Source organism: Nyctereutes procyonoides, unplaced genomic scaffold (assembly GCF_905146905.1).
Source record: "Nyctereutes procyonoides isolate TBG_1078 unplaced genomic scaffold, NYPRO_anot_genome, whole genome shotgun sequence".
Taxonomy (NCBI): domain Eukaryota; kingdom Metazoa; phylum Chordata; class Mammalia; order Carnivora; family Canidae; genus Nyctereutes; species Nyctereutes procyonoides.
In genome coordinates this window covers 32,880,533-32,906,648 of record NW_026575131.1, presented here as the reverse complement: position 1 = coordinate 32,906,648, position 26,116 = coordinate 32,880,533, and the positions used below count along the sequence as shown (strand labels likewise).

Here is a 26,116-nt window from a genome sequence, read left to right as displayed (position 1 = left end):
CATTCAGTAAGTAGCTCTTTAATATCTGGCTCCTCTCAGTAAGCATGATGCTTCTGAGAGTCCCCTACACTGCAGACTGTATCAAGGTGCACTCTTTTTTTTAAATTGCTAAGTAGTATTCCACACACATGCATAATCACAATCTGTTTATCCATTTACCAAGTTATGGACATTTGCATTGTTTCCAGTTTTAGGCTGGTATCAATAGAGCTACTATAAATATTTGCATACAGGTCTTTGTGTGGATATGTGCTTTCATATTTATTGTAGTAAATTCCTAGAAGTGGGATTACTGAGCTGTGCTAGGGCGAAGTGTATAAAACCAATCAAGCATATAAAACTAACCACTCTCTGAAGCAGTATTCCATGCAGTTTAAAGGTCACACATCCACAAAAGTCTATACACACAAAAAAACCAAACCCGAGAACCCATTCTAAATCTTTTACATGACTCTCAATTACATGTATTACTATTTAAGAACTGCTCAGCAACAGCAATGGTTTCTCAAGCTAGAGTACACATCAGAACCGCCTAGGAGCTGGAACTTGAGCATCAAAGATTTCTCTTCAGCTGGTCTGGGCAAAGCACAGGCACCAGTACTTTTTCCTTTTCTAAGTGTTAGATTCTCTTTCCCTTTTTTTAATTTTGCATCATGGAAAGTTTCAAACGTACAGAAAAATAAAGACAGTAGTGTAAGAACCCTCATTTATATGTCTAGAGTTAACAATATTTTACCATTTTTACTTTATTAGTTTTTTTTCTTACTGAAGTATTTTTAGAGTCTCAGGTTCTACTGACTGAGCTAGCAAGGCACTTCTCATCGAAGTATTTTAAAATAAAATACAAACTGCATGACATTTCATCTCAAAATACTTAAAAATGCATCTCTAAAAAGTAAGTCCATTTTCTTTCATCATTACAATACCATTCTCACACCAAACCAAACAAAAAATAATTTGTTTCTACCATGTAATACCCAATCTATATCCAGATTTCCCTATCAAAGCTCATAATATACAGCCAGGGATGAACCACTGATTTATAATATGTGAAATATAACGAGTATTTTCTTCCAGTGTTTTGTTTTTTTACCTATCTTCCTTCCATTTTTTTCCATATGTAAGAAAACATTCATTTTCTAAAGAAATTCAAACAATATCACAAAGTAAAAGAGAAAAGGGAGTTAAAAAAATTTACCTGAAAAGATCCACCTCATGAACAGTAGGTAAAATAACAGATATATGTGTGTCTGCCTGAGATAAAAAAGAAAGAGTACAAAAGATGTCACTAAAATTGACAGTAATTGATTTTGAAAATATCTATCTTGTGATCAATAAGCCATGTTGCCCTATCTTTTAAGATTCCCTTCCTCCAGGAACAGCTACAAAGAGAAGGGGTCTTAGCAATCTTCCCTGACACAGAAGATCAAAGATGAAAGATTCCTTGGATAAAGTACTAATCCAATAATCAGATGTCAGATTAATTCACAACTGCATGAAATACTATCGTAACACTAGTTGATACATATAACAGGCAAAATTAGTTTTCCCACTGTTTTCCATTTTAATTTGCTTCAAACAATGGGAGTGCTAATACACCAGCTGAAACATTTCAAATAAAAACTTCAACCCCACCCATGAACAGATGTAGCTTTGGGGGAAATGAAAGACAATCATAACTACAGAATCCTTTGAGTTTCCTACAAACAAGTCTGTTGACTAGTCTTCTAAGAGGTTTTTTGTATTTTCCCCTAGACCGCACTGTAACAGTATATATTCTGAGTTCTCTAGTATCTACCAGATAACAAGAAAAACAATCTGAGAAACATTAGAAAGTTTATTATCAATTCATTACAAAATTATTTAATGGAGTATTTCAGTAATATTCAGAAATATATCATAAACTCAAGAAACTCTGCATTTGCTAGTTTAAGAATTCGGTTAAGGAGACTATATATGCTAGATTACTCTGCTACAGTACCACACTACCTGCTGAGTTAACTGCGCTATTTGAGTTGTCCCAGGCTTGTCATGACATGTGGGAATCCGTACCTTAAAGAGAAAGAGAAGAAATTAACTTTGGATATAAAAGAGAAGAATGTCCTTTATATAATTTGTGAGTCCCATTACAATGAGGGATCATAAACTCTCTTAACCACTAAAAAAGTACACTCAGCAATGCCTAAAAAGCCATAAAAACAAAGTATTTATAACAGACTTAAAAACTACAGTCCTATTTATCTTTAGTCACAGCAGAAAGTTAAGTGAACTGAGATCTCCATATTCCCAGACACATGGAAATCACTAACTCGCTGAGAAGCAAATGTGCTGAAAAACAGAAAAAGGGCATCAACTTCATACTGCTTCTTGTTTATTGTTCCAATCTTTGCTTCATTAATATACACACACCCAAACACACCCTCTCAAGCTTGCCCAACTATGGGATAAATCTAACAGGAAATCATGAGAACTCTCAACCTAGAGCTATGAGTACTACTTTTGATGATCTCCCAGGGAAAAAACAGAACACATCCTACAGAAGTGAGTACATCTAAAAACAGAGCATTGCCAAAAATAAGTCCAACTTGAAGATGAATTGCAAGAGCACTTAGAGAACATTCAAGCCTGAGAGCAAAATGTAAATTCATTGGAAAAAAAAAGAAAAAAAGAAAAAGAAAGCAAAAGTGAATAGAGCACAATACCCTGGGATAGACATGTCTGGTCTAGCACTATACATCACGAAGATCATTTAAAACTAAGAACCACGGCTTTCCTAATTTATTTTCATTTTTACTAATTTATACTCAATTCGACAAGTATTCTGCAATGCCACCCATCTCTGGAGGGCCATGGAGTTGCAGAAGTCTAGGTGACTTTTTTTTTTTTTTAAAGATTGTATTTATTTATTCATGAGAGACCAGAGCGAGAGGCAGACACATAGGCAGAGGGAGAAGCAGGCTCCCCGCAGGGAGCCTGATGCAGGACTCAATCCCAGGACAACCTGAGTCAAAGACAGGTGTTCAACCACTGAGCCACCCAGGTACCCCTAGAAGGTGGCATTTACATTCACATGTATTATATAAGAATGATACCTCCATGTAAACTCTACAGGATGAAATGGGACAGATGGCCCCTGGAGTTAAGTGACTAATGACTCTGCAACAGAATGGACTATGGTATCACTTTACTCCTCACATACAAATGAAAGCAGTAATAGTACTGAACATCATTAGGAAGTTAAAAAGCAAAACTCATCTATAAACTTCCTAGAGTTCCTCAGAAAAAGAGACAAATGAAATAAAAGGTATTACCTTCATTACAACCCCCATAATAGGCAGATGTAATGTCTTCCCTGGCACTGGGGCAGGCCATCGATCAACATCATTACAAGCTGAAAAATAAAACATTTCCTTATTATAAGTTCAAATATTAAAATATGAAAAACGGAACATTAGAAATTAGAACTCCACTTTCCATAGAACTCCACTTTTCACTTCCTTCCTTGGAAGGTGGAGGATAAAAGGTAAAAGAAAAAAAAAAAAGGTAAAAGAAAAGTAGTGAAAATATCTTACATATACCAGAAATATACCTGTGTTCTAGGATATGAATTGGTTTATAAATTTTTTAAAAGCAAAAAAAAAAACCAATAGGTTTAAAAAAGGGAGTTTTCCTACTCATCTAACAAAATTAACTACAAAAGCATACCATCCGATAGAGGTCTCTGTATTGAGGGACATAAAGATTTCTTTAAACAGTATTCTGAGAAGCAAAACTGTCAACTCCATATTTATTATTATCCTAATAAATAGGCATCATCTCTGTTGCAAAAGGAGACAGTAACAGATATGGTCTTTGGTGTTGTTAGGTAAAGGTGCAGAATAGTTTTTTACATCTCTCTCTTCTACCATATAGCCCTTAAAATTCTTAATTTTTTTAGAAAGCCAACTTTATAATTATCAGCCATTTCTAGCAAAATTCTTAAAACTCCTTCATAAAGGTATCTAACTCATATAATGTTTATTTAACTTACCTGCTTCCAAATAAGGTTCACTCTTTTCAAAATACTCTGGTGCTATTTGTTTGAGCACAGTATGAAAAAAATGAATATAAGGTAGTTTGCTGATCAAAACCAAGGACTGGAGAGAAAAAAGAAACATAGTTTGTTTTTTTTTTTTTTATTTTCCTAATGATTGTAATTTAAACTTGTCATTTCTTACTACTCAATTACTAGCAAGCTAAAATCAGCAAAAAGTGTGGATTTTGAAATAAAGCTTTTGCAGTGGATGATTAAAAGAAAAACTACATAAAACTATAGTCGCAGAATGTAAAAAGTTTAACCTAGTACTACACCTTAAGAGCATAAGGACACATTGACAGATTCTCCTGCTCTTCAGGAAAAAGAATTTCCTAACAGACAAATGTCATGGATAATTTCCAAAGCCTCACTACTATTTTCATTAGCAAAGCAGTATTAGGAATTAGCTAGATGAACTCCTCCTAATACCGAAAGAGCAAACTGTTATGCTTTTTCAAACTAAGACTTATGATTGTTCTATTTTAGTTTTCAATAGTTATAGCCATATACTTAGAAATTGAGACTTGGGGTGCCCAGGTGGCTCAGTGGGTTAAGCACCCGACTCCTGATTTCAGCTCAGATTGTGATCTCAGGGTCCTGGGATCAAGCCCCACATTAGGGTCTGTGCTCAGCATGGAGTCTGCTTGTCTTTCTCCCTCTGCTTCTCCCCCACAGTGTGCTTTCTCTCTCAAATAAATAAATAAATAAATAAAATCTTAAAAAAAAATTGTGACTCTATAGTTGGATCATTTCAGACATGAATTATGCCATTCTTTTTAATCTATTTTTCTTGAAAACTCCTTTTTACTTTTCCATCCAATATCAAGTAGTTGTCAATGCACATTCTAGTTACAAAAGGTAAGAGTGTGTCCCAGTTAGCTGGGATTAAATCAGAACCAATTTTTTATTTTTTAAACTGGTGGTTGGAAATTTTTTAAGGTTTATTTATTTATTTAAGTAATCTCTACACCAAACATGGGCTTAAACTAATAACCCCAAGATCAGGAGTTGCATGCTCTTTTGACTGAGCCAGCCAGGTGTACCCAACTTTTTTTAAGAAAATAAAATAATTGTACATTTAGAGTGGAAATAGTAATGACTAAGATGTTGATGAGGTGTATTTACTGACTCTCAGTTTATTTTTTATTTTTATTTTTAAAAGATTTTATTTATTTATTCATGAGAGACACACACAGAGAGAGAGAGAGAGAGGCAGAGACACAGGCAGAGGGAGAAGCAGGCTCCATGCAAGAAGCCTGATGTGGGACTTGATCCTGAGACCCTGGGATCACGTCCAGAGCCAAAGGCAGATGCTCAACCACTGAGCCACCCAGGCGTCCCAACTCTTAGCAGTTTAAAAAAGATACTGCAGGTTTTTATTAGCTGTAACAATACTACAATCATCTGTTTATTCTTTCTCTCATTCCAAAATGTGAAATTTTTTTTTAAGATTTATTTATTTATGAGAGAGAGAGAGAGAGAGAGAGAGAGAGAGAGGCAGAGACACAGGAGGAGGGAGAAGCAGGCTCCATGCTGGGAGCCCGACGCGGGACTCAATCCCGGGACCCCAGGATTGCGCCCTGGGCCAAAGGCAGGCGCTAAACTGCTGAGCCACCCAGAGATCCCCCCAAAATGTGAAAATTAAGCAGATTCTTTAGGCTTTTGACAGTTTCATATAGTATCCATAATTTACCATCAGGAATTTAGCACAGAGATAGCAGAAAAGCAAAATTCAATACTATTTAAAAATCTAGGGACAGGTGTCTATAATTAAAAAAAAAAGTAAGTTGTAGTATGTTTAAAGATAAAATATCAAAGACTTTAAAGACCATTCTTCCTCACAGTTTCCATTTTTCTAGCCGTAATATAAAAATATTTTTCCTTAGTATATACAAAATTTACCTTCTGGAAGTAGCCTCTTTTTAGACTTTTATCTCGAACTTGTCGGAAATACACATATCCATAAAAATAAGCAGGATCTTTCTATGAAAGAAATGACAAAAAAATACATATTGCTATCCTTTAATATTAACATAACACTGCTTTATAAACCTGAACTGAAATATGAGTTATACACAAAGAGCTAGTTACTTAGCTTATGTTCTTTATTCATATTCATACCAGTTAGTAGAAGTCAGGAAACAATCAAATTCTATGTTTTCCCCAATGCTATATATATATATTTTTAAATTGTACCTATAATTGAGTTAGGGGTCAGTCTTAATAAAATGAAGTATCCTAATGTAAAATTTCAAAAGACAGAGAAAAGGAGTTAAATTGCCAATCTGAATCTTACAAAGCCAGTTCTATTTTTACCTAATAAAAATGAAACACTAAAATGTTTATCAAAAATAATTTGAAAGTAACTCTTACTTATTAATTAGTTATTAATTAACTTGAGGTTATTAATTCTATAATCTAAAGAGGGATAAAAACAAAGCTCAAAGCGGGTTCTATGTAGAAAGTACAAAGTGTCACAAAGAGGCCAAGAGGAAAGAGATTACCTCTATTTGGGGATCAGTAAAGATTTCATGGAGGCAGCTATTTTCAAATTGGGCATTGAAAGATGGATATGATTTAAACAGAGACAGAGACAGTTCAGGTTTGAGCAAAAATATGCAAACAGAAAAATACAAGCTACCTCAGGAAAAAAAGCACATAATTCAGTGTGGCTAAAATATGCCACGTGTATATAAAAGGAGGTAAAGTTAAAAATTGGAAACGTAAAGGTCTTATTTTGGAAGGCCCAAAAAGTAAAGATAAGGAAATAGTTAACTATCATTAGCTCTTTACTCATTAAGCAATAAAGTCATTTTATATTTTTATGTAATACGCATGTATACTTTTGTTAGCAGCACTGTGTAAAATATATTACATTGAAAAAGAAAAACATAAAAGATGGGATGTCTTTGGGCAAATTTCTTATCCTCAACAGCCATCAATTTCCTCATTTGCAAAAGGAACTCTCTCAGAACACTGTAAGGAGGATCAATAACACACGCTTATTAATACAGTGCCTACAACATAACAAGCTCCAATAATTAGTAGCTATTATTAACAGTTGAAAGAATATGTTAATAGCAATATCAAAAGATCATGGAAAGGAGTAGATGGCTATGAGTCGACGATAGGTGAACTATCAATGCTGATTTCAGGCAAATAATGTCATTTCAGGCAAATAATGTCATATTCAGGCAAATAATGTCATATTGGACGTGCTGATAGGACATACAGATGGAAATGTTCCTCACAAGTTAAGGGATGGAAATGTGGAATACCAAACAGAAAGTTACACTCTGAAATCACCTGAATTATTAAAATTGTCTTTAATAAATAATAACTGTAAAAAAAGCTTATTAAAAAAATAAAAAAGAGACAACTACAATTCTATTGTAAAGTAGGGAATCTTCAACTCTGAGTGACATTTATTGGTTATAGTACCACCCTAACTCCAGATCTAAACAAAGAGTTAACACAAATGGAAGAAAATTACCTCAACATTGTAAGCAATTTCTATAGATCATAACCGTACTATGTGTTTCAAGAACTGTAACTTTATAAAGTCTCTTACTGTCACACATGCTGAATCCTTATGAAATAGACTCACGAAATTTAGCAGTAAAATACAGTAATAACACAAAAGCAAAATCTTTCTGAATGCCATAAGAGGTAGCTGAGTTCTAAAGTTTCCTCTCACATGGACATTTTTCTATTACTACTTTTCCAACCTTTAAGTAAACTGGTAAATCTTTGTCATAATGATCCAGGAGACAATGCAGTGACACCCTCCTCCCAGAAGATTGTCGAAACCTAAAACAAAACTGGGTATCTCCAAGACAACCTAATGAAAACAAAAATGAAAGTAATTAAGAACAGCATAGTATAACATTTCTTCATCCAGATTCACCAAATGTTAGAGCTAAAAAAGTCCTGTCAACTATTTAAACCCATTCTATTCTGTTTTACCATTGAAACAGGAGATCCTGAAAGTTCAAGTGACTTGTCCAAAGCCATCTTTGCTGGTTAGAGGCAAAGCCACCAGCAAAACACACATCTTAACTCTAGGTCTCTTTACTATTTTTTCCTTTCCATTTTTCCCACGTAATTAAAAAAATTTTAAACTGTTTGTAATGTTGACTCACAAACATAATAATAAGAAAAAGAAGCCAAAAAAAAAAAAAAAGAAGCCAAATACAGAAGAACATACCCTGTTTAAATCCATTTATGTAGTGTTGTTTTCTTTTTTTTTTTTTCCTTTTAAGGCAGGCAAAACTAAACTATATTGTTTAGAGATGCATAGTTGGGTGATAAAAGTATAAAGAAAGGCAAGACAATCACTCTAAGAATCAGGATTGTGGTTGCACTTGGAGGGGGATGGAAAACAGTGCTTAGGAGGGGACAGGAGGGGGCTTGTAAGGCACTGGCAATATTCTATTTCTAGACCTTGTATATGTTTTATATTATACAATGAGAAGGTTTTTTAAGAAGACATAATACAGGAGACTCAGGAAGTGCCCAAGTAATAGATTCACTATTTTTCTCATTTTAACTTAAAAAGTTTTTGACTAATGTTTTTAAACATCAATCATTTCTAGTAAACCTCTTAAGACATGTAAACTTCACCTAAACTGGCCATAATTACAAAAAACCATTTTTACTTTAAGTGTGCACCATGGAAACAAAACTTAGACTATGATTCTTTCCTCCTAAAGACTGCTAGTCTAAAAAGTAAAAGGCATATTAAATAACTTGTCACTGAAATTCTTTCTGGCTATTATATTTAGAACTGATAAAATGATACTAAATATGATATGTGCTCAAGATTTTACTACTATTATACAAAGTAGTACTTATATTTCCTTAGCACATGAGATTCTTAACAAAGGAAGCAGAAACTTTATAATATGTTTAAATTTTTTAAAAGCAACTTAGTATATATACCTAAATGCAGTCATAGAAACTAAAATTTCTTTGGTGGTGGAGGAAAGGAACACGGGGGACTGGAGCACAGGTGAAGTTAGTTTCTTGTTACAGTAGTCTAGAAATAAGGAAAACACATGAAACCTGAGATAACAGAAAATACTTATAGCATTTAGTTTAAGAGATTTATATGTTGATGGTTCAATTTTTCCCTTTAGAAGATATTTAACTATTTTTTAAAAAAAAAGCCAACAGACACACACACAAAAAAAATTCAACATTACTCATCAACAGGGAAATGCAAATCAAAACCATAATGAGATATCACCTTACACTTGTCAGAATGGCTAAAATAAAAAACACAAGAAACAAGTATTGGTGAGGATGTGGAGAAAAAGGAGCCCTCTCATCTCACACTGTTGGGAGGAAAGCAACTGAGGCAGGCACTGTGGAAAAACAGTATGGAGGTTCCTCAAAAAATTAAACATAGAACTACCTAACAATCTAGTAATCACTCTGCCTGGGTATTTCCTAAGAAATACAAAAAACATTCATTTAAAAGGATGTATGCACCCATATGTTTATTACAGTATTATTTATAATAACCAAATATGGAAGCAGCCCAAGTATCTATCAATAGATGAATGGATATTGAGGATGTGGTGCACATACACACCCCATCCCCCACACCTTTCATGTTTATATACAATGGAATATTACTCAGCCATAAAAAAGAATGAAATCTTGACATTTGCAACAACATGGATGGATCTAGAGAGTGTAATGCTAAGCGAAATAAGTCACAGAAAGACAAATACCATACCATACAATTTCACTCCCACATGGAATTTAAGAAGGGAAAAAGAGAGAGAGACAGACAAATCAAGAAACAGACCCTTAATTATAGAGAACAGATAGTTACCAGAAGAGGGGGGAATGAGTAAAACAGGTGATGGGGATAAAAGAGAACACTTGTATTGATGAGCACTGAATAAAGTATAGAAGTGCTGAATTACTATATTGTACACCTGCAACTAATGTAATTACACTGTATGTTAACACTGTACTGGTATTAAATTAAAAACTTAAAACATTTTAAAAAAAAGAGAGAGAAAGAAAACTCCACCAAAAAGTACACATTAATTTCTGAAATGCTTAGTAAGGTAGAGCAGAAAAATCCAATGGCTCGTACTAAAAATATAGATTTATTTTTGATGAGGTTGCAGGCTATCAGGATTGTCTTATTCTTCCTAAATATCAGTTTCTGCATGCCAAATTTAAAAATCTGGTTGCCACTCTGTAATGTCTCATTTCCTATCATGATAATGGTGAGGTCAGGATGGAAAACAAAGGTCTAGCCAGGTAAGGAATTTATATTTCTTTAAGTAGCCTTTATGTGTGAAGAGGACAAACCTCTGAAACATAAAACAAGAACTATTTAACTCAGTTGACAAGACTAACATGACTAAAGCCTTTTTGACCTGGTGAACTGTCTTCCTGACCAATTCTCTACAGCTTGTAGGTGCAGCTGGTCACTGGGAAGTTCTTACAGCATGTCCAGGATTTGAGAATGGAGCCGGGGGGGGGGGGGGTGGTGGTTAAGGCTATGGGAGTTTTATTACTCCCTTTTCATAAAATTCAGCATTCCTTACATTTTCCAGATGCAGGTTTCTTAAAATTCAAAATTTGGCTCCTAAAGATTAAAGTCACTTAAATCAAACAAGATATTGAAACATAAAAACAAACTAAAAAAAATTTTTTTTTCTAAAGTCACAGGATCTAAGATATGTGTGGATAGCAGGTAGAGGAAATGGAGGATTGGTAAATCATTCCATTGGGAATCCCAAAAGCATTCTTCTTTATCTATATGCCAGTGAGTCTAAATGTGATTGTACTTTAAGTGTGCACCATGGAAACAAAACTTAGATTATGATTCTTTCCTAAAGACTGCTCTACTGTGCCTGGATTTCCTTACATAACAATAAAAGCTATTTTGGGAAAAAATTAAATCCACTTCAAAGTTGGCCCAGGAATCCCAACATGCATTTTATAAACATATAAGTGAAACAAATTGGCTGGATAATCACAACTGAGACCAGTACTCTCAAATACATATAAAACTCACAGCCTATTGCTGTCTAGATTAATATTCATCTTCTAAAGGGTAGCCTGGGTGGCTCAGCGGTTTAGCACCGCCTTCGGCCCAAGGCGTGATCCTGGGGACCCGGGATCGAGTCCCGTGTCAGGCTCCCTGCATGGAGCCTGCTTCTCCCTCTGCCTGTGTCTCTGCCTCTCTCTCTCTCCTCTGTGTTTCTCATGAGTAAATAAAATCTTAAAAAAAAAAAATCATCTTCTAAGATGGCAAGGTGTCTGTTTTTAAGACCTTTTGTCAATTTTACTTCTAAGCATCAACCATACTTTAAATAAAACAAACCCTACTTCATCTGATGTGCAACTCATAAGAAAGGCATTATAAAACATCTGTACACCACTCAAGTGCCTAAAATATTGAACAAATTCTGATTTACATGGATTTACACTTAAGTCTAACTTCTAATAAGAAAGGGACATAGGAAGACACTACAAAACTAAAAATAAAAAAGGCTATTCAAACACCATGGAATTAGCTTCTTAGCCTTGAAGATCATGCAGAGAGGTGAAAAAGAGAGCCATGAAACCCAGCTGTGATCTGAAAGAGAAGGGTGTGCAGTGGAATCCACCTGTGACTCCAATCACATAACGTCAGTTCATTTTGTAATGCCTATAACTCAGATTGCCCTGAGTCCTGAAAGTCCAATCCAACACTCACTACACTCAGAACTGCATGGGTAGACTTTGTAAGGAAATGACGGAAGATCCTATAGGACTTCTCTATCATTATTTCATTAATAGGCAAACATATTAAGAGATTCCAATAATTCCAAGTTAGAATAAAACTCCTGCTGGGATTTCTCAGAGGCTTTTTTTTTTTTAAACCAAGATACCATTTCTTTTTTACATAATTCCTGAAAGCTGAGTTGCAAATGTACAGCAAAGAACCCTGGAAGCATTTATAAGGAAAGGAGAAAATACTTTCAAAAATTAAAATGTCAAATCTCCCCTTTTAGATTAACTAAACTAAGTTAACAGGATATTAGAAGTAATGACAAAAAGAAAGGGAAATGGAGTGCCTTTGCTTCATAGGGTTCTAACTGTGTGTGGTCTAAGATGTGGAATGTTCTGGTCACTAGAAGCCTGAAAAGCTGTTTTGAAAGTGAAACATAAGAGGTAACCTGAAAGATTTGAACAATTAGGACCACACAAAGGGCAAGTTTGAAAAAGGCCAGCAAAACCAAGCTTAAAATAATAATAGTTTGCACCACTTATGTGGTGTTTTCAATACGCCACACACTATTCCACATGCTTTACATATATTAACAGACACAAACTATTACAAGTAATTGATGGCCATGCTTCATAACTAGATTCACCCTGTGTGTGGTTTTTTTTTTTTAAACTTACTGCTTTCACAGAGTTCTTGGGTAAGCTTCCAAATCTTGAACTAAAAGTAAGCTACTTTCTATAAATCCCTAGACATACCAATGTTGCTGGTTTTCGATCTCTTCACTACTTCAACAGTTTATTGCTCCTTGATGTTTTACCTCATTACAACCTAACACTTATTTTAAAAGTTGAGCCAACTAAAATAAAAAAGACATGACTGGCATCATAAAACTAAGAATCACATCACTGACTTGTTAGGCTGAAACAGAGTTTGCATTCTAATACTCTATTTCAATCCACTTTTGCATATTAATAGTATGATCATATTCTTAGTATAAAATTCAACAAAAATGCCACATGAAAAATAGTTACCTGAATTTGAATCTGGAAAAGACAAATAGCAAATATTGGTTTTCTGAAAAAGAAAACAAAAGCTATATATGCTGACACACACACACCAATAAAAACAAAGAGAAATAGAATAGCAGACTATATGGAGCAATATTTTTACTTACTTCTTTATCAGTAAGTTTGGAATGTTGAGGATAAATTACCTGGAAGAAAAAGAATTAAATCTCGTTAGACAAATATACTGTGTATATATTATAAACATTAGCAGTACTTCTAATACTAGTTGGCTATGGTCAAATAGTTTTAAGAAATTGTTGACAAATTTCAATAATGACACATGGGAGAAGCTGGAAGAACTGAGTAGGATTTACATTAGGAAAAAAAAATTCACAAAGTTACCTCTAAAAGATTGGTGAAATCTTGGTTTATCAAGAATAATTTACCAGTTGATTTACTAAGAACTCAAAGCTTATTGAGTTTTCTTTGGAACACTAAAATCTAAAAAGAATTTGATCCATCAGCTGGTAGCTACTTCAAGAAATAATGAATTTTTCAATCAATTCTAAGAAGTAATTCAAATCACCAGTTACTTATTAAAAGAAAAACTGGAAGGAGAAAATAATTATCCATAGTTTAAGAAATCTCAAAGGCCATCTCCCACCATAAAATCTATCCTAATTTCCTCCAACCCCTTTAAATAATCATTGCATTTTCTTAGAACAGGTCAGTTTAGTGCCTATAGTGATCAAGAGCACCTTCTGAGGGAAACTCCTTCCCCACAATCCCTGCAAAGGAGGCAAGTATAGGCCAGAACAGCTCCTGTCAAAACAAGCACTAGCAAACACCAGACCCAAAGGCAGCAGACTCTACAGGCCAGTCAACCAACTACTGAAATGTGGCTAGGTGTGAAAATTCTGACAATGCTCATGTGGACCAATCCAGACTCTCTTGGGAATATAAAGAAGAAATGAGGTTAAAAGCAGCAGGTTAGCTAGTGGCTAATAACAAAGAGTAGCTAAATTATGTTAATGTTGGGTTGCTAATGTGGGGATCCATGACTTCTCACTTCTGGAAGAATTCATGAGTTCTTCCATTCCCTCAGCTGCCCAAGAGCCTAATAATTTTCCATTTCCAGATATAATATACAGTAATATCACATTATAAACTGTATTAAAGTAGTTTCACACATTTCTTTCACTTATTTAGTCCTCACAATAATAGACAAGGCCAGGAGTGATATCCTCATTGTATATATAAGAAAACTACGGTAAGAAAAAAGATGGGGAGAAATAATAATGAGTACCTTCTGGAATTTTTAACTTGCACAATAATTCTGTCAATTCTCCTTGTATTTACAGAAGAGGGGACAAGTTCATAGTACTTAAATAACTCTCCTAAAGTTTCCTTGTTTAGTAAGTGCCAGAGGCAGGGCTTGAACCAAGGCCTGTCTGATTCCAAAGTACACAAGCCACCATTCTCATTCCATCCTTAGCAGCGATCATTACTGTACAATCACAGCCCTCTTCCCCACTAGCTAGCTAGGATGTGGCATATAATCCTTCTCAATATAGGGCTACAGGAAGGGTCTAGAGAGCTGATACATTACATGAAAACCACCTACCATACCTGGAATAGAAAATGACACCAAAGTCAATATTCCTTCTGTTTTGTACCATGTTCTGACCAATCTAAAGTAACCTGTCTCCACAATTCATGAAGGCAAGAATCTGGTCTGTTTTGTTCATCACTCCATCTTAACACCTAGAGCATTCTCTGCTGCACAGTAAACACTAAAAATATTTCTTCAATAAATGGATATGCCCTCAAATTAGTTCAACAACTCAGTACTTAATAATACGTAATTCTTCTTTATGTGTACATAGATCTCCCTTGCTTCACCTTGAGACCATTTTACCTTGTTACCTTTAAAAATGGCAAATTATAACCTCTTTAGCTCTATTTTAAGAAAATCTCATTACATATAAGTTATCCCAGAGTTATCATATTGGTAAAATTTAGTGGCCTGTAACAGCTTTATATTAGACTCTAAACTCAGTTTTATGTGAGTGCCCTTCAGATTTTTCTTTCCTGCAATTAAAATATAAACTTAAAAGCAAATATACAAAACTTCCTTTTCTTATTACATAAAGACATCACAGTGGTTTGTTCAGATTTTGGTTTCTTATGATTTAAAATACCAGCATGACAATATAGAAAAAAATTATATGTTTTACCCATATATATGAGTATCTTATATATAATGTGTGTATGTATCTGTATGTATATTTAAGGGACTTATGCATGCTATATATATTTAAGCTAAAAAGATGTAAGAACTACATAACAAGTCTGCCTTTTAAAAACTCTGATTGTATTAGACTGTCAAACAGTATTCTAGAATTTCATTTTAAAGTATTCTGTTAAGATTATCCAGTGTTTTATTTTGGAATAGATATGATATTCAAAAAGAAATAATATATCTTTCTATGATATAGGAATGCACATGCCCACAGTGTACTTAAGATCAAAAAATAAAAAAAAAACATACTTAGCTTAAAAACTTCAATTAAACTCCCTACGTAAAAACAAAAAGGAACCACTGCCAAGTATCTATCTCAAACTGCACAAACTGCCAGTTACTAGATTATCTATGTACAAACTTTATCTTGTTAAAAAAAAAAAAGTATAAATATAAGTCTGGGCAATCAGTGTTAGTTTAGTTGGTTAGCTCCTGATAACTATACAGGCATTAATCAACTGTGGATTGGCCCCAGTACCTGGAGACGCCTCTCGCTTGAAGTTTCCTCTCTCCACAGCTCAAGTCCAGGCATCTCTGTCCCCCAGGCCACCGGCATTCCTGGGAGGCATCAAAGGGGGACAGAGAGCATCAGCTAATGTCACCCTGGTTCTGTTACCTATGTTAAGATCTTCCATGTTATATGAAACAAGGGAGAGGTGGCCAGGTAATCAGCCAAGAAAAAAGTAGGTTTATTTGATAGCATTAAGGCCTAAAAATAATGACATAGAATAAATATTTCACATCATGATGTAATAGGAAAAAAGTACCACAAGAAAAAATATTAATATAGATACTGAAAAGTAGTATTTTGAAATGTTTTTAATCAGGTTATTCTCTTCAAAGGTGTGTCTATCTGCCACTTGCCCCTGCATACCCTAACATTCCCAACTCAATGTAGGAGTAATTATGGTCCCAGATAAAGAAAATGAGGAACACCAGTTAACTTACTGCTAATACTACTTGGACATGGGAAAAATTCATGCCTGCCATGCATCCCAGTTATCTGTGAATGGATGCCTACCAGCTGCCATGTCACTCAGTGTCTGTTTCCATTACACTCTACCCAGCATCTCAGGCCTAGCAGAGACTACATCCTAGGCCTGCTTTAATCTCGTATATAAACATTAACTCACATATAAACATAATCAAAACCTTAAAAAGAGGATAAATTCCAAACCTATTAACTCTAGCTGGCTCTCAGTTTGTGGAGTAGCTAACTCTTGATCTTGTGGTTTTAAGTCTGAGCCCCACCATTGGGTGCAGAAATTACTTAAAAACAGAAGCTTATTTATTTAGTTATTTATTTTTAATTTTTTTTAAGTGGGCTCCACACCAAGCACGAAACCCAATGTGGGACTTAAACTCACAACCCTGAGATCAAGAGTTGGATGTTTAACCAAATGAGCCACTCAGGTGCCCCCAAAATAAAATATAAAAAGAAAATTATGTCTTTAATGATTAAATGATTAGACAATAACATTCATTCCAAACTGAAAATGGAAACTGTTTACAAGCAAAAAAAAAAAAAAAAAAAAAAAAGTCTACATTTTTCAACTGGTTATGTGCCACATAATTTTAACAAACTGGCTGGAAAATATTTTAAGATATATTATTAACAATATTTTTTGTTTTTGAATATTTTATTTATTCATGAGAGACTCAGAGATAGGGGCAGAGACATAGGCAGAGGGAGAACCAGGCTCCTGTTCCAGTAGGGAGCCCGATGCAGGACTCGATTGCCAGAACCCGGGGATCACACCCTGAACCGAAAGCAGATGCTCAACCACTGAGCCACCCAGGCGTCCCAATATCTCATTTTCTAAGAGAGTAGTGAGAGAGAACATGAATAGCAGAGGGAGAAGGAGAAGCAGACCTCCCGCTGAGGACAGAGTCAGATGTGGGGCTCCATCCCAGAATAGTGGGATCATGACCCAAGTCAAAGGCAGATGCTTAACCGACTGAGCCACCCAGGCACACCTATAATACCCCTTTTAAAAGGCTTTTTAATATGATAAATAAAGCAATGACACCCCAGTAGCAGTGAGTACAGCTAATACTGAGATGCTGACTGATAAGTACCATTCTGCTATAAAAAGAATCAGGGCTTCTTAGGGAGGTAGTGACTACAGGGTAGGACAGGAAAAATACAAGATGAGCCTGGAGCATCTTGTGGTGCCAGAAAGAAAGTGTTCAAAAAAAGGAAGGGGGAGGGCAGCCAAGGTGGCTCAGCGGTTTAGCGCCACCTTTAGCCCAGGGCCTGATCCTGGAGATCCGGGATCAAGTCCCACATTGGGCTCCCTGCATGGAGCCTGCTTCTCCCTCCGCCTGTGTCTCTGCCTCTCTCTGTCTCTGTGTCTCTCATAAACAAACAAACAAACAAACAAATAAATCTTAAAAAAAAAAAAGAAGGAAGGGGGCATGATTAAAGAACATAGGAGCCAACCTAAAAAGGTACCTATGCTCAAAGCTGGTTAAGATAGTATCCTTGAGGGATCCCTGGGTGACGCAGAGGTTTAGCGCCTGCCTTTAGCCCAGGGCGTGATCCTGGAGACCCAGGATCGAATCCCACGTCAGGCTATCGGTGCATGGGGCCTGCTTCTCCCTCTGCCTATGTCTCTGCCTCTCTCTCTCTCTCTCTGTGACTATCATAGATAAATAAAACTTAAAAAAAATGATAGTATCCTTGAATCCATAATGATATAGGTAGATGGACAGATGGATGAGAAAGAGAGACAACTCTTCCTCATAAAAGAATTCTAACTAATAAATATAGAAGGAATAAAGAAAAAAAATCACTACGAGAACACCAGAATAATAATCACTATAGGTAAGATCCACTTACGGATGTTGAATTAGCAGGCAAAGTTTAGAAAACAAGATCCTGCACAGTTTCAATCTCTAACAAAATAAACACTTATTAATTACAAGAAAAATAGTAACTTTATAGTGGATAAACATGGCAGACATCATCTCAATCAAGTGATCAAGGTTAAAATCACCAATAATGTGACATTTTAACATCCTATACTCCCTGATATGATGGCCTGAAAAGGGCACATCATACCTGGGGTATTCTTCCCAGTAATTCATAACCTCAGACTAATCATGACAAAATACCGGAAAATCCAAAACTGAAAGACGTACTACAAAATATATGAACAGTATTCTTCCAAAATATCAAGATCATGAAAGACAAGAAAAGACTGAAGAGCTCCATGGATGGAAGAGAACTATAGAGATATGATACCTACATGAAATGTAGGAAACTGGACTGGATCTTGGAACAGATAAAGCACAATAGTAGAAAAATTGGTGAATCCCAATAAACTCTGTTGTTTAGCAAATTCTATCACGCCAGTATTATATTCTTAGTTTTTATTACTGTACTATGTTTATGTAAAATGTTAACTTATGAGAAAGCTAAATGAATTACTTTTATAACTCTATGTAAACCAAAAATTGTATCAAAATAAGGTTCAAGGAAAGTAATACTTCTACTTCACAATATATAAAAAAAGTAACCCAAAGTGGATTAAAAACCTAAGTGTCTTAAAGTGTCTTAAAACTACAAATGTCTTAAAGAAAACGTAGGAATAAATCTTTATAGCTGTGGATTAGCAAATGGTTTCTTAGACAATAAGAGGATGAGCAACCAAGGAAAACATAAGTTGGTCTTTACCAAAATTTAAAACCCTTGTATTTCAAAGAACACTACCAAAAAAGTGAAGATAACCCACAGAATGGAAAGAACTATTTGCAAATCATGTATCTGATAAGGGTCTAATGTACAGAAATATAAAGAATTCTTACAATTCAATAAAAAAGTCAAATAATCCAATTTTTAAATGAGTAAAGAATTTGATTAGATGTTTCTCCAAAAAAGATATTCAAATGGCCAGTAAGTATATGAAAAGCCACTCAACACCATTAGTCATTAGGGAAAATGCAAATAAAATTATAGTAAGATACCACTTCATATCCACTAGGATGGCTGTAATCAAAGACACACACAAAGACAAGTGCTGACAAGATATGGAGAAATTAGAACCCTCATATATTATTAACAGAAATGTGAAAATACAGCCACTTTAGAAAACAGTTTAGCAGTTTCTCAAAAGAGTAAACATAGTTACCTTACTAAACATCAATTTCACTCCAAGACAAGTGAAAACGCAAGTTCACACAAAAATTTATAAACATATGTTCATAGTAGCATTATTTATAATAGCCAAAAAGTAGGAAAACAACAAATTTCCATCAAATAATGAATGGATAAACAAAATGTCGTATTTCCATTTAATGATATAAAATTCATCCATAAAAAGAAAAGAAGTACTGATATGTACCACACCATGGAGAACCCTAAAAATATACTAAGTGAAAGAAGTCAGACAAAAAAAATGCCACAGGTTGTATGATTCCATTCGTATGAAATGTATAGAATAAGAGAATCCATAGAGACAGAAGGTAGATTAGTGGTTGCTAGGGTCTGGGGAGAAAGGGCAATGGGTCATGACAGAAAGAAGACATAAATGAAATTTCCGTGGCAGTGATAATTCTGTTTCTTGATCTCTATGGTAGTGGATGGTATGATTACTTTATGAAAATTCACCCAACTTAAGGTTTGTACACTTTCCTACATGTATGTTATGCTGCAATAAAAATGTTTAATTTAACAAGTGGGAAAAAATGGCCCGACACCACAGAATCAGAACAGGCTGGGCCTCAGTCTAAGATTCCAGCTTATTCAAGATCAAAACTAAATTATGCTCCTGGAAAATGTGATCAGTTTGAACATGGAAAGGACAGTGAAACATTTCTTGCTAATAAGAGTAAAGTTTAGATACAATTGTCCATTTTTCACATCATTCTTCATAGTAAATATAAAACATAAAGCACTTGTAAACAGACTAATTGGAGAGGGGAAGATCCCAGATTATCTTCATATTGGGATTATATAATTTCATAATAGAACCAGAGTTAGCAGCACTGAAGAAGCCCTTGTAAAATCTGGGAGCCTAAACTCAGGAGATCACTAAGGCTTTAACTCTCAAACCACAGAACTACATCAAGCTACTATGAAATGCTGCAAGTTCACAAGGAAATGTAAAGGCCCTTATTAGTACCTGCAAACCCTCCTGTTATAACCCTCAATGTTTAATGGCCTACCATCTATGCTAGACTGGAAGCTCACTAAAGGGAGGGTTCATTAAGGCTTTATCTCCAGGACACAACAGTGTACAGATATGGTAGTTGTCCAATAAATATCTGCTGAATGGACAGTTCAGACAGTCCAGCAACATACAATTACACATAAACAGCCATTTTGATTAAAACAGTAAACTTGCTGAGGATCAAATACTGAGGTTATGGAGCATCCAGTTTAATAAGGAAACAACCCTTCACACAACTGCCTTCACCTTTCTCAAAAAAATAAACAAATGTTGCTAAAATAAAGAAAACTGTGGTGACTACCTCAGGCGCTCCACTCTGCTAGAGCGATAAGGGGGAACAGGCAGTGATGAAAAAAGCAGAAGTGAAAAAGAAAGGGGAGTCAATTCTCCTGTTTTTTTTTTTTAAATGACACATAAGTATGCCTTCAACCCCACAGCAGAGCTTTATCTTCAATTTGTTTTGTTTTTTTTTTAGAGGCGGCGGGGTGAAGATCAGTAATCCAAATGACATCACAATTCACCCAATATATTAATAATAAACTGTCCTTTTTATAGATTATTTAATTGGCCTGAAATTATTTTCAGCAAGAGGTGGAATACAAACTATATATACATACAAATGTGCTATTTCATAGATTATCAGCAAAATGAAACCTAAAAAACTTGATTTCCAGGAACTGCTTTATTTTTAAGTCTTTATTTATAAGATTTTATTTACTTATTCATGATAGACTCAGAGTAAGAGAGAAGCAGAGACACAGGCAGAGGGAGAAGCAGGCTCCCGGCAAGGAGCCCGATATGGGACTTGATCCCAGATCCTGGGATCATGCCCTGAGCCAAAGACAGACGCTCAACTGCTGAGTCACCCAGGCATCCCCCCCTTTTTTAATGTATGTATGTATGTATGTATGTATGTATGTATGTATGTAATCTCTACAACCAATATGGGGCTTAAACTCAACCCCAAGATCGAGAGTTGCATGTTCTCGCGATTGAGTCAGCTAGGTGTTCCCCCAGGAAGTGCTTTAAATACTTGGGTTCACATCCAAAACTGATTTTTTTTTAATGAATTTAAAGCAAAATAATAAGAGTGAGAGAATAGCCAAGAATAGTCCTACACTGATTACTGAATGTGCAAGGACACTATAATAAGGGACCAACATTTGAGCATGCATTAAACGATAGGTATTAATTTCTACATGCATTCTCTCTCTTAGTACCTCCAACAACACTCTCAGGATATTATTTTACCACTTTATTAGTTGAGAGAAATGAGGCTCAAAAATCTGAAGAAACTAGGCAAAAATCAGGTAACTAGCAGATGTTCAAAACCCCACACCTTGTGCTCTTTTAATTAGACTGAAATTACCCAAAGAGTTGATAGGTAAAGCCTTCAAGGAAGGAAAGCTACCAGAATTGATGCCTCAATTCTTATAAAATCAAGGTCTAAAAGGTTCAGGAGCTGACCTCAAATTACAGAAATGTAAACTTCCTATGACATTCTATAAATTCATGTGACTTTTTTTAGAGCAGTGTAGAATTTAGTGATTCATCAGTTACATGTAACACCCACCTCGCATCACTTCAATGATCACTGCCCTCCTTAATGCCCATCACCAGTACATTAAAAGGATTATTCACCACTACCAAGTGGGATTTATTCATGGGCTGCAAGGGTGGTTCAACATCTGCAAATCAATCAATGTGATAAACCTTGTTAATAAAAGACAAGAACCAGATGATCCTCTTAATAGGTGCAGAAAAAGCATTTGACAAAATATAGCATCCTTTCTTGATAAAAACTCTCCACCTTGTAGTTCATATACTTTAAAGGCTTTCAAAAATCCCCCCCCCCAAATAAATAGTCGTTTTTTTTTTTTTTTAAAGGGGAGGGTGTCAGGGTAGCCCACTTGGTTAAGCATCCAACTGATTTGGATGCTTGATTTCAGCTCAGGTCATTATCTCAGGATGGTAGGATGGAGCCCCCAAGTCAGGCTTCACACTCAATGCAGTGTCTGCTTGTCTCTCTCCTTCTGCTCCTCCCCTCTCCCCAATATCCCCTGCCCAAAATAAATAAATAAGTAAATCTTTAAAGGGTCTCAGAAATTCAAAACATCTCTAAGATGTATATACTGGTAGCAAATAACTCTCTACACTATGAAGAAAAAAAGAAAAAGTAAATTACTAAATACCTAAACTAAGAAAAATGGTTAAATAAATTATGGTGTAAAAAACTCTATTTATGAAGAGTCTTTAATGATCTGGCTAGTTATTCATGAACATATTTATCAATAAAAGCAGAGTCTGATAGTTAGACCTGTTTTGGGGGGCTGCTGCCCAACCCATGCTTTGCAAGTGTCCCCTCCTCCTTTTACAAGTGGCTTCTACTGTCACTGAAACTCTGTCTCCCAACACAGATGACTGAACAAGAGGGAGCACCTGACCCATGCTGAGCCAATCAGATACTTCAGTATTTGAATTAAGCTTCAGCCTGGTTCCAGAACACTAGAGTAGCTTTGGCTAAAATCAGTACCACAGTAGTCCAAAGTCAAGAGAAATGGGGGAGCAGAAAATGAAACTTGCAGAAGAAACCAGCCTCAGCACAGAGAATGAAACAGACTTGCAAAGAGAAGCAGAGACAAAAGACTACACAGCTCTAGAAAAAAAAAAGGCAAAAAAGCCTGCGGCTTTCCAAATACCGAGGTTCATTCCAGCTTCCTGCAACTGGGTTCCAAGAGACTCTTTACTATCAATCTTTTTTAAAAAATTTGAGAGAGTTTCTTTTCTTAAAACAAATTAATTCTTGACAGATATGAAATTATGTAAAAAAGAAAAAGCATTAACAAAAATGTCAAATATTAATAGCACTTTTTTTCTGTGTTTTCTATAGTATTTATAATGTTCTTTCCTGCCAAGTTTTCAACAATAAGCATATTATTACTCAATCAAGGAAAAAAATACTTGAATAAATGAGGCAATTCTGGATTTAGATGATTAAGGCTTTACTATATAATCAGGTAATTTCAGAGCTGGAACTGATTTAGTTTATAAAATCCAGAGGATCTGAAACTTTGTTCCAGAGGGCACGTGGATTCTGCAGTGATGCTTCAGGGCCACTTTGTGGGAAAAGAAGTTGAGCACACCTCCTATTGTCAACACCTTTTATAATCTCTTTCCAACTTAAAGGATACCTTTCATTGTCCCCTTTACAGGGTCTAACAGACATTTTCTGCAACATGGACCACTCCCCTAACCTACAGGTCTTCAGCTAATTGTTTGCCCCAAACCAGGCCTGAGTACCTTCCTTGGGCATCTCTCTTCACTGAAGTGGCTGAAAAGGGCAACTTCTCCACCATAAAGGTTATAGAAGCTAAGGAAATAAGTTGTAGGGAGCATGAAGCATAAACAAAATCCCATAAAACAAGAGCATAAGCAAGAAGCTTCCAAGTTAGGGGCTGTAGTCATTTTATGAAGCCCTACTAGGTTTGTACCTTGAATATCTTGAGAAATCTGTTGCCTTACAACAAGTTTCCTTTTCTGCTTGAGCTATAGCTTAATTCCTGTTGTCCACAACCAAATATACACACACAGGCCCCATCTCAACCAGGTTAGCCACTGAGGTCTCATATTAGGTTTTTACTTACACAGGGGAAAAAGTTCCCTGCTTAAAAAATAAAGTACGATTCTACTAGCTCAAATTCATTTTACTAGTGAGAAAATTAAGATTCGAAGGCCTTGCCTTTACAAAGCAAGTTAAGTAGGACTCTCTCCACTGAAAAAGGAAATTTCCATACTTCCCAAATACAAACTCACCTAAGTCTTACTGAGGCACAGGTACTGTTCCAGATGTTTCACCAACATTAATTTATTGAATTCTCACTTCTCACAGCAATGTCATGATGCAGGTACTGTTACAGAGGAGTGTGAGGCAAGCAAAGTTAACCGTGTCCAAAGTCACAGACTCAAATCTAGGCAGTCCAGCTGTGGAGTCTCAATTCTCAACTGAGACTATGATCTGCTACACTGTCTCTTTGTTAAGGATTTAAGCTTTACCAAGTGGTACTGTTTATGCATGTGTTTAAAATTTGCAAATGTTCCTTTCTGTCATGGCACAACAGATTTTTATGTCTCTTTCAACCCTAATATTCAAAGACAGTGAGGTCACATGTGGCTTCTAGAATATTATAGTCCTAACTTGGCTTTTACTTATTCTTTAATTAATTTCCCTTTTGAGTCTCCATGGTTGTGCACTACAGGAATTGGGGCTGAAGCTACTCTATGTCACTTCTCCAACCCAATTCTACATTCATGTTCTTGTCCCATTACAGCCACCCCACCTGTCTACTTTTGGTATGGATATGACCATAATACAAAAGTGAAATATGTTTTTCAATTGTTTCATTAAATTCATTACTAATTTATGTTTCTTTTTCTTCTTTTAAAAGTGGCAAGGTACAATATTCTACATTTCTCAGGAAAACAAAATTAAGTTGTGCTGCAACCAATTTAATGTGTTTATCCTTTTCAGATCCTTATTTATTAATTTTTTTAAGATTTTATTTATTTATTCATGACAGAGAGGCAGAGACACAGGCAGAGGGAGAACCAGGCTCCATGCAGGAAGCCTGACCTGGGACTCGATGCCGGGTCTCCAGGATCACGCCCTGCCCTGAAGGCAGGCGCTAAACCGCTGAGCCACCCAGGGGTCCCCTAGATCCTTATTTATTAAGGGAATCTTCCCCCTCCTTATCCTATGCTTTCTAAAATCAGTGATTCTTAGTCTGGGAACAGTGGAATAAAGATCGCAGATGACCCCCATATAGTCCACAGAAGTATATACATAATTTGTATTAGCAAGCATTTTTGTAATGGAGTTCATATTTTTTAAAAGATTCAAGACGCAAAAAAAAAAAGTTAAGAACTACTAATCTAAAGAAAACTGTTCAGTAGCATATCCCATGGGAAGTAAAATTCAAAGTAAGTCCTTTAATGATTTACATTTTTGTAACATGTCAATTATACTAAATATTATCTGGTCAGAAAAACATACTTATAAACAATGTCCTGAATGCTGAGAGTCCACAAGGATCTCCTTAGACTATTTTAAAATACAATCAACTACAACAACCCAATCCTACACTTTCTGATTAAATCGCATTTTACTACTTATATAACTTCAGGTTAACATGTCAACGTAAATGATAAATAACTTACAAATCACTAATTCAAAGCCTTGGAAACTGCTGTTTCTATCTCAAGATAAAGAACTGTTCATGTATTCACTCGTTCTATCAGGAAGTATGTATGGAACACCACTATGTACCAGGCATGGCATTTGGACCTATCTGCTGCTGTGATTAATTTTTGCTTCCCCTCTTAACTGTAGTCTAAATCTATAAACACAGGTTATAGCATTTTGTTCATATTTGTATGCCCAGCATCCAGCATAATGCCTAGATCTTAGTAGAAACTTAACGTGTACCGAACTGCGTAATGATAAAGCAGAGGAGACGTGCTGAATACAAAAGCACTAGCTTTAAGAAAAACCTTCCTGGCCAATTTTCATAGCCAAACTCCACCAAAGTCTGAATGAGATGGTTCATGAAAATCTGTCACCATCACCAAAACAAACTGGCAAAAATTTTCCAAACATACCTCCCTCCTTCTGATCAGGCTTTCCTTGGACACAAAGACAAGCACTGTTTCATGCCACAAAAGGGACTCTAGACAACCTCAAGAATAACATTCGAAGGCCTTTCAATGAGGCATCATAAAGATGGAAACTTGATCCACACACAAGATGAACTATGAACT

At 35.5% G+C, this 26,116-nt stretch overlaps 1 protein-coding gene across 5 annotated transcripts in view; it reads right to left on the bottom strand.

Moving 5' to 3' along the window:
• The window catches only part of DENND6A (DENN domain containing 6A), an 89,016-nt gene that overhangs the window by 21,304 nt on the left and 41,596 nt on the right, over positions 1–26,116 (bottom strand). For 3 of the 5 annotated variants that reach the window (XM_055344207.1, XM_055344206.1, XM_055344205.1), the window contains exons 2-10: positions 15,607–15,686; positions 12,994–13,032; positions 12,851–12,893; positions 7,804–7,916; positions 5,978–6,058; positions 4,031–4,136; positions 3,312–3,391; positions 1,990–2,052; positions 1,199–1,254 (exon numbers count right to left, since the gene is read on the bottom strand). In XM_055344207.1, the coding sequence (XP_055200182.1) occupies positions 1,199–1,254; positions 1,990–2,052; positions 3,312–3,391; positions 4,031–4,136; positions 5,978–6,058; positions 7,804–7,916; positions 12,851–12,893; positions 12,994–13,032; positions 15,607–15,684 (659 nt within the window). In that variant the 5' untranslated portion in view covers positions 15,685–15,686. The remainder of the gene's footprint in view (positions 1–1,198; positions 1,255–1,989; positions 2,053–3,311; positions 3,392–4,030; positions 4,137–5,977; positions 6,059–7,803; positions 7,917–12,850; positions 12,894–12,993; positions 13,033–15,606; positions 15,687–26,116) is intronic. The other 2 variants (XM_055344203.1, XM_055344204.1) reach the window with 1 other exon arrangement.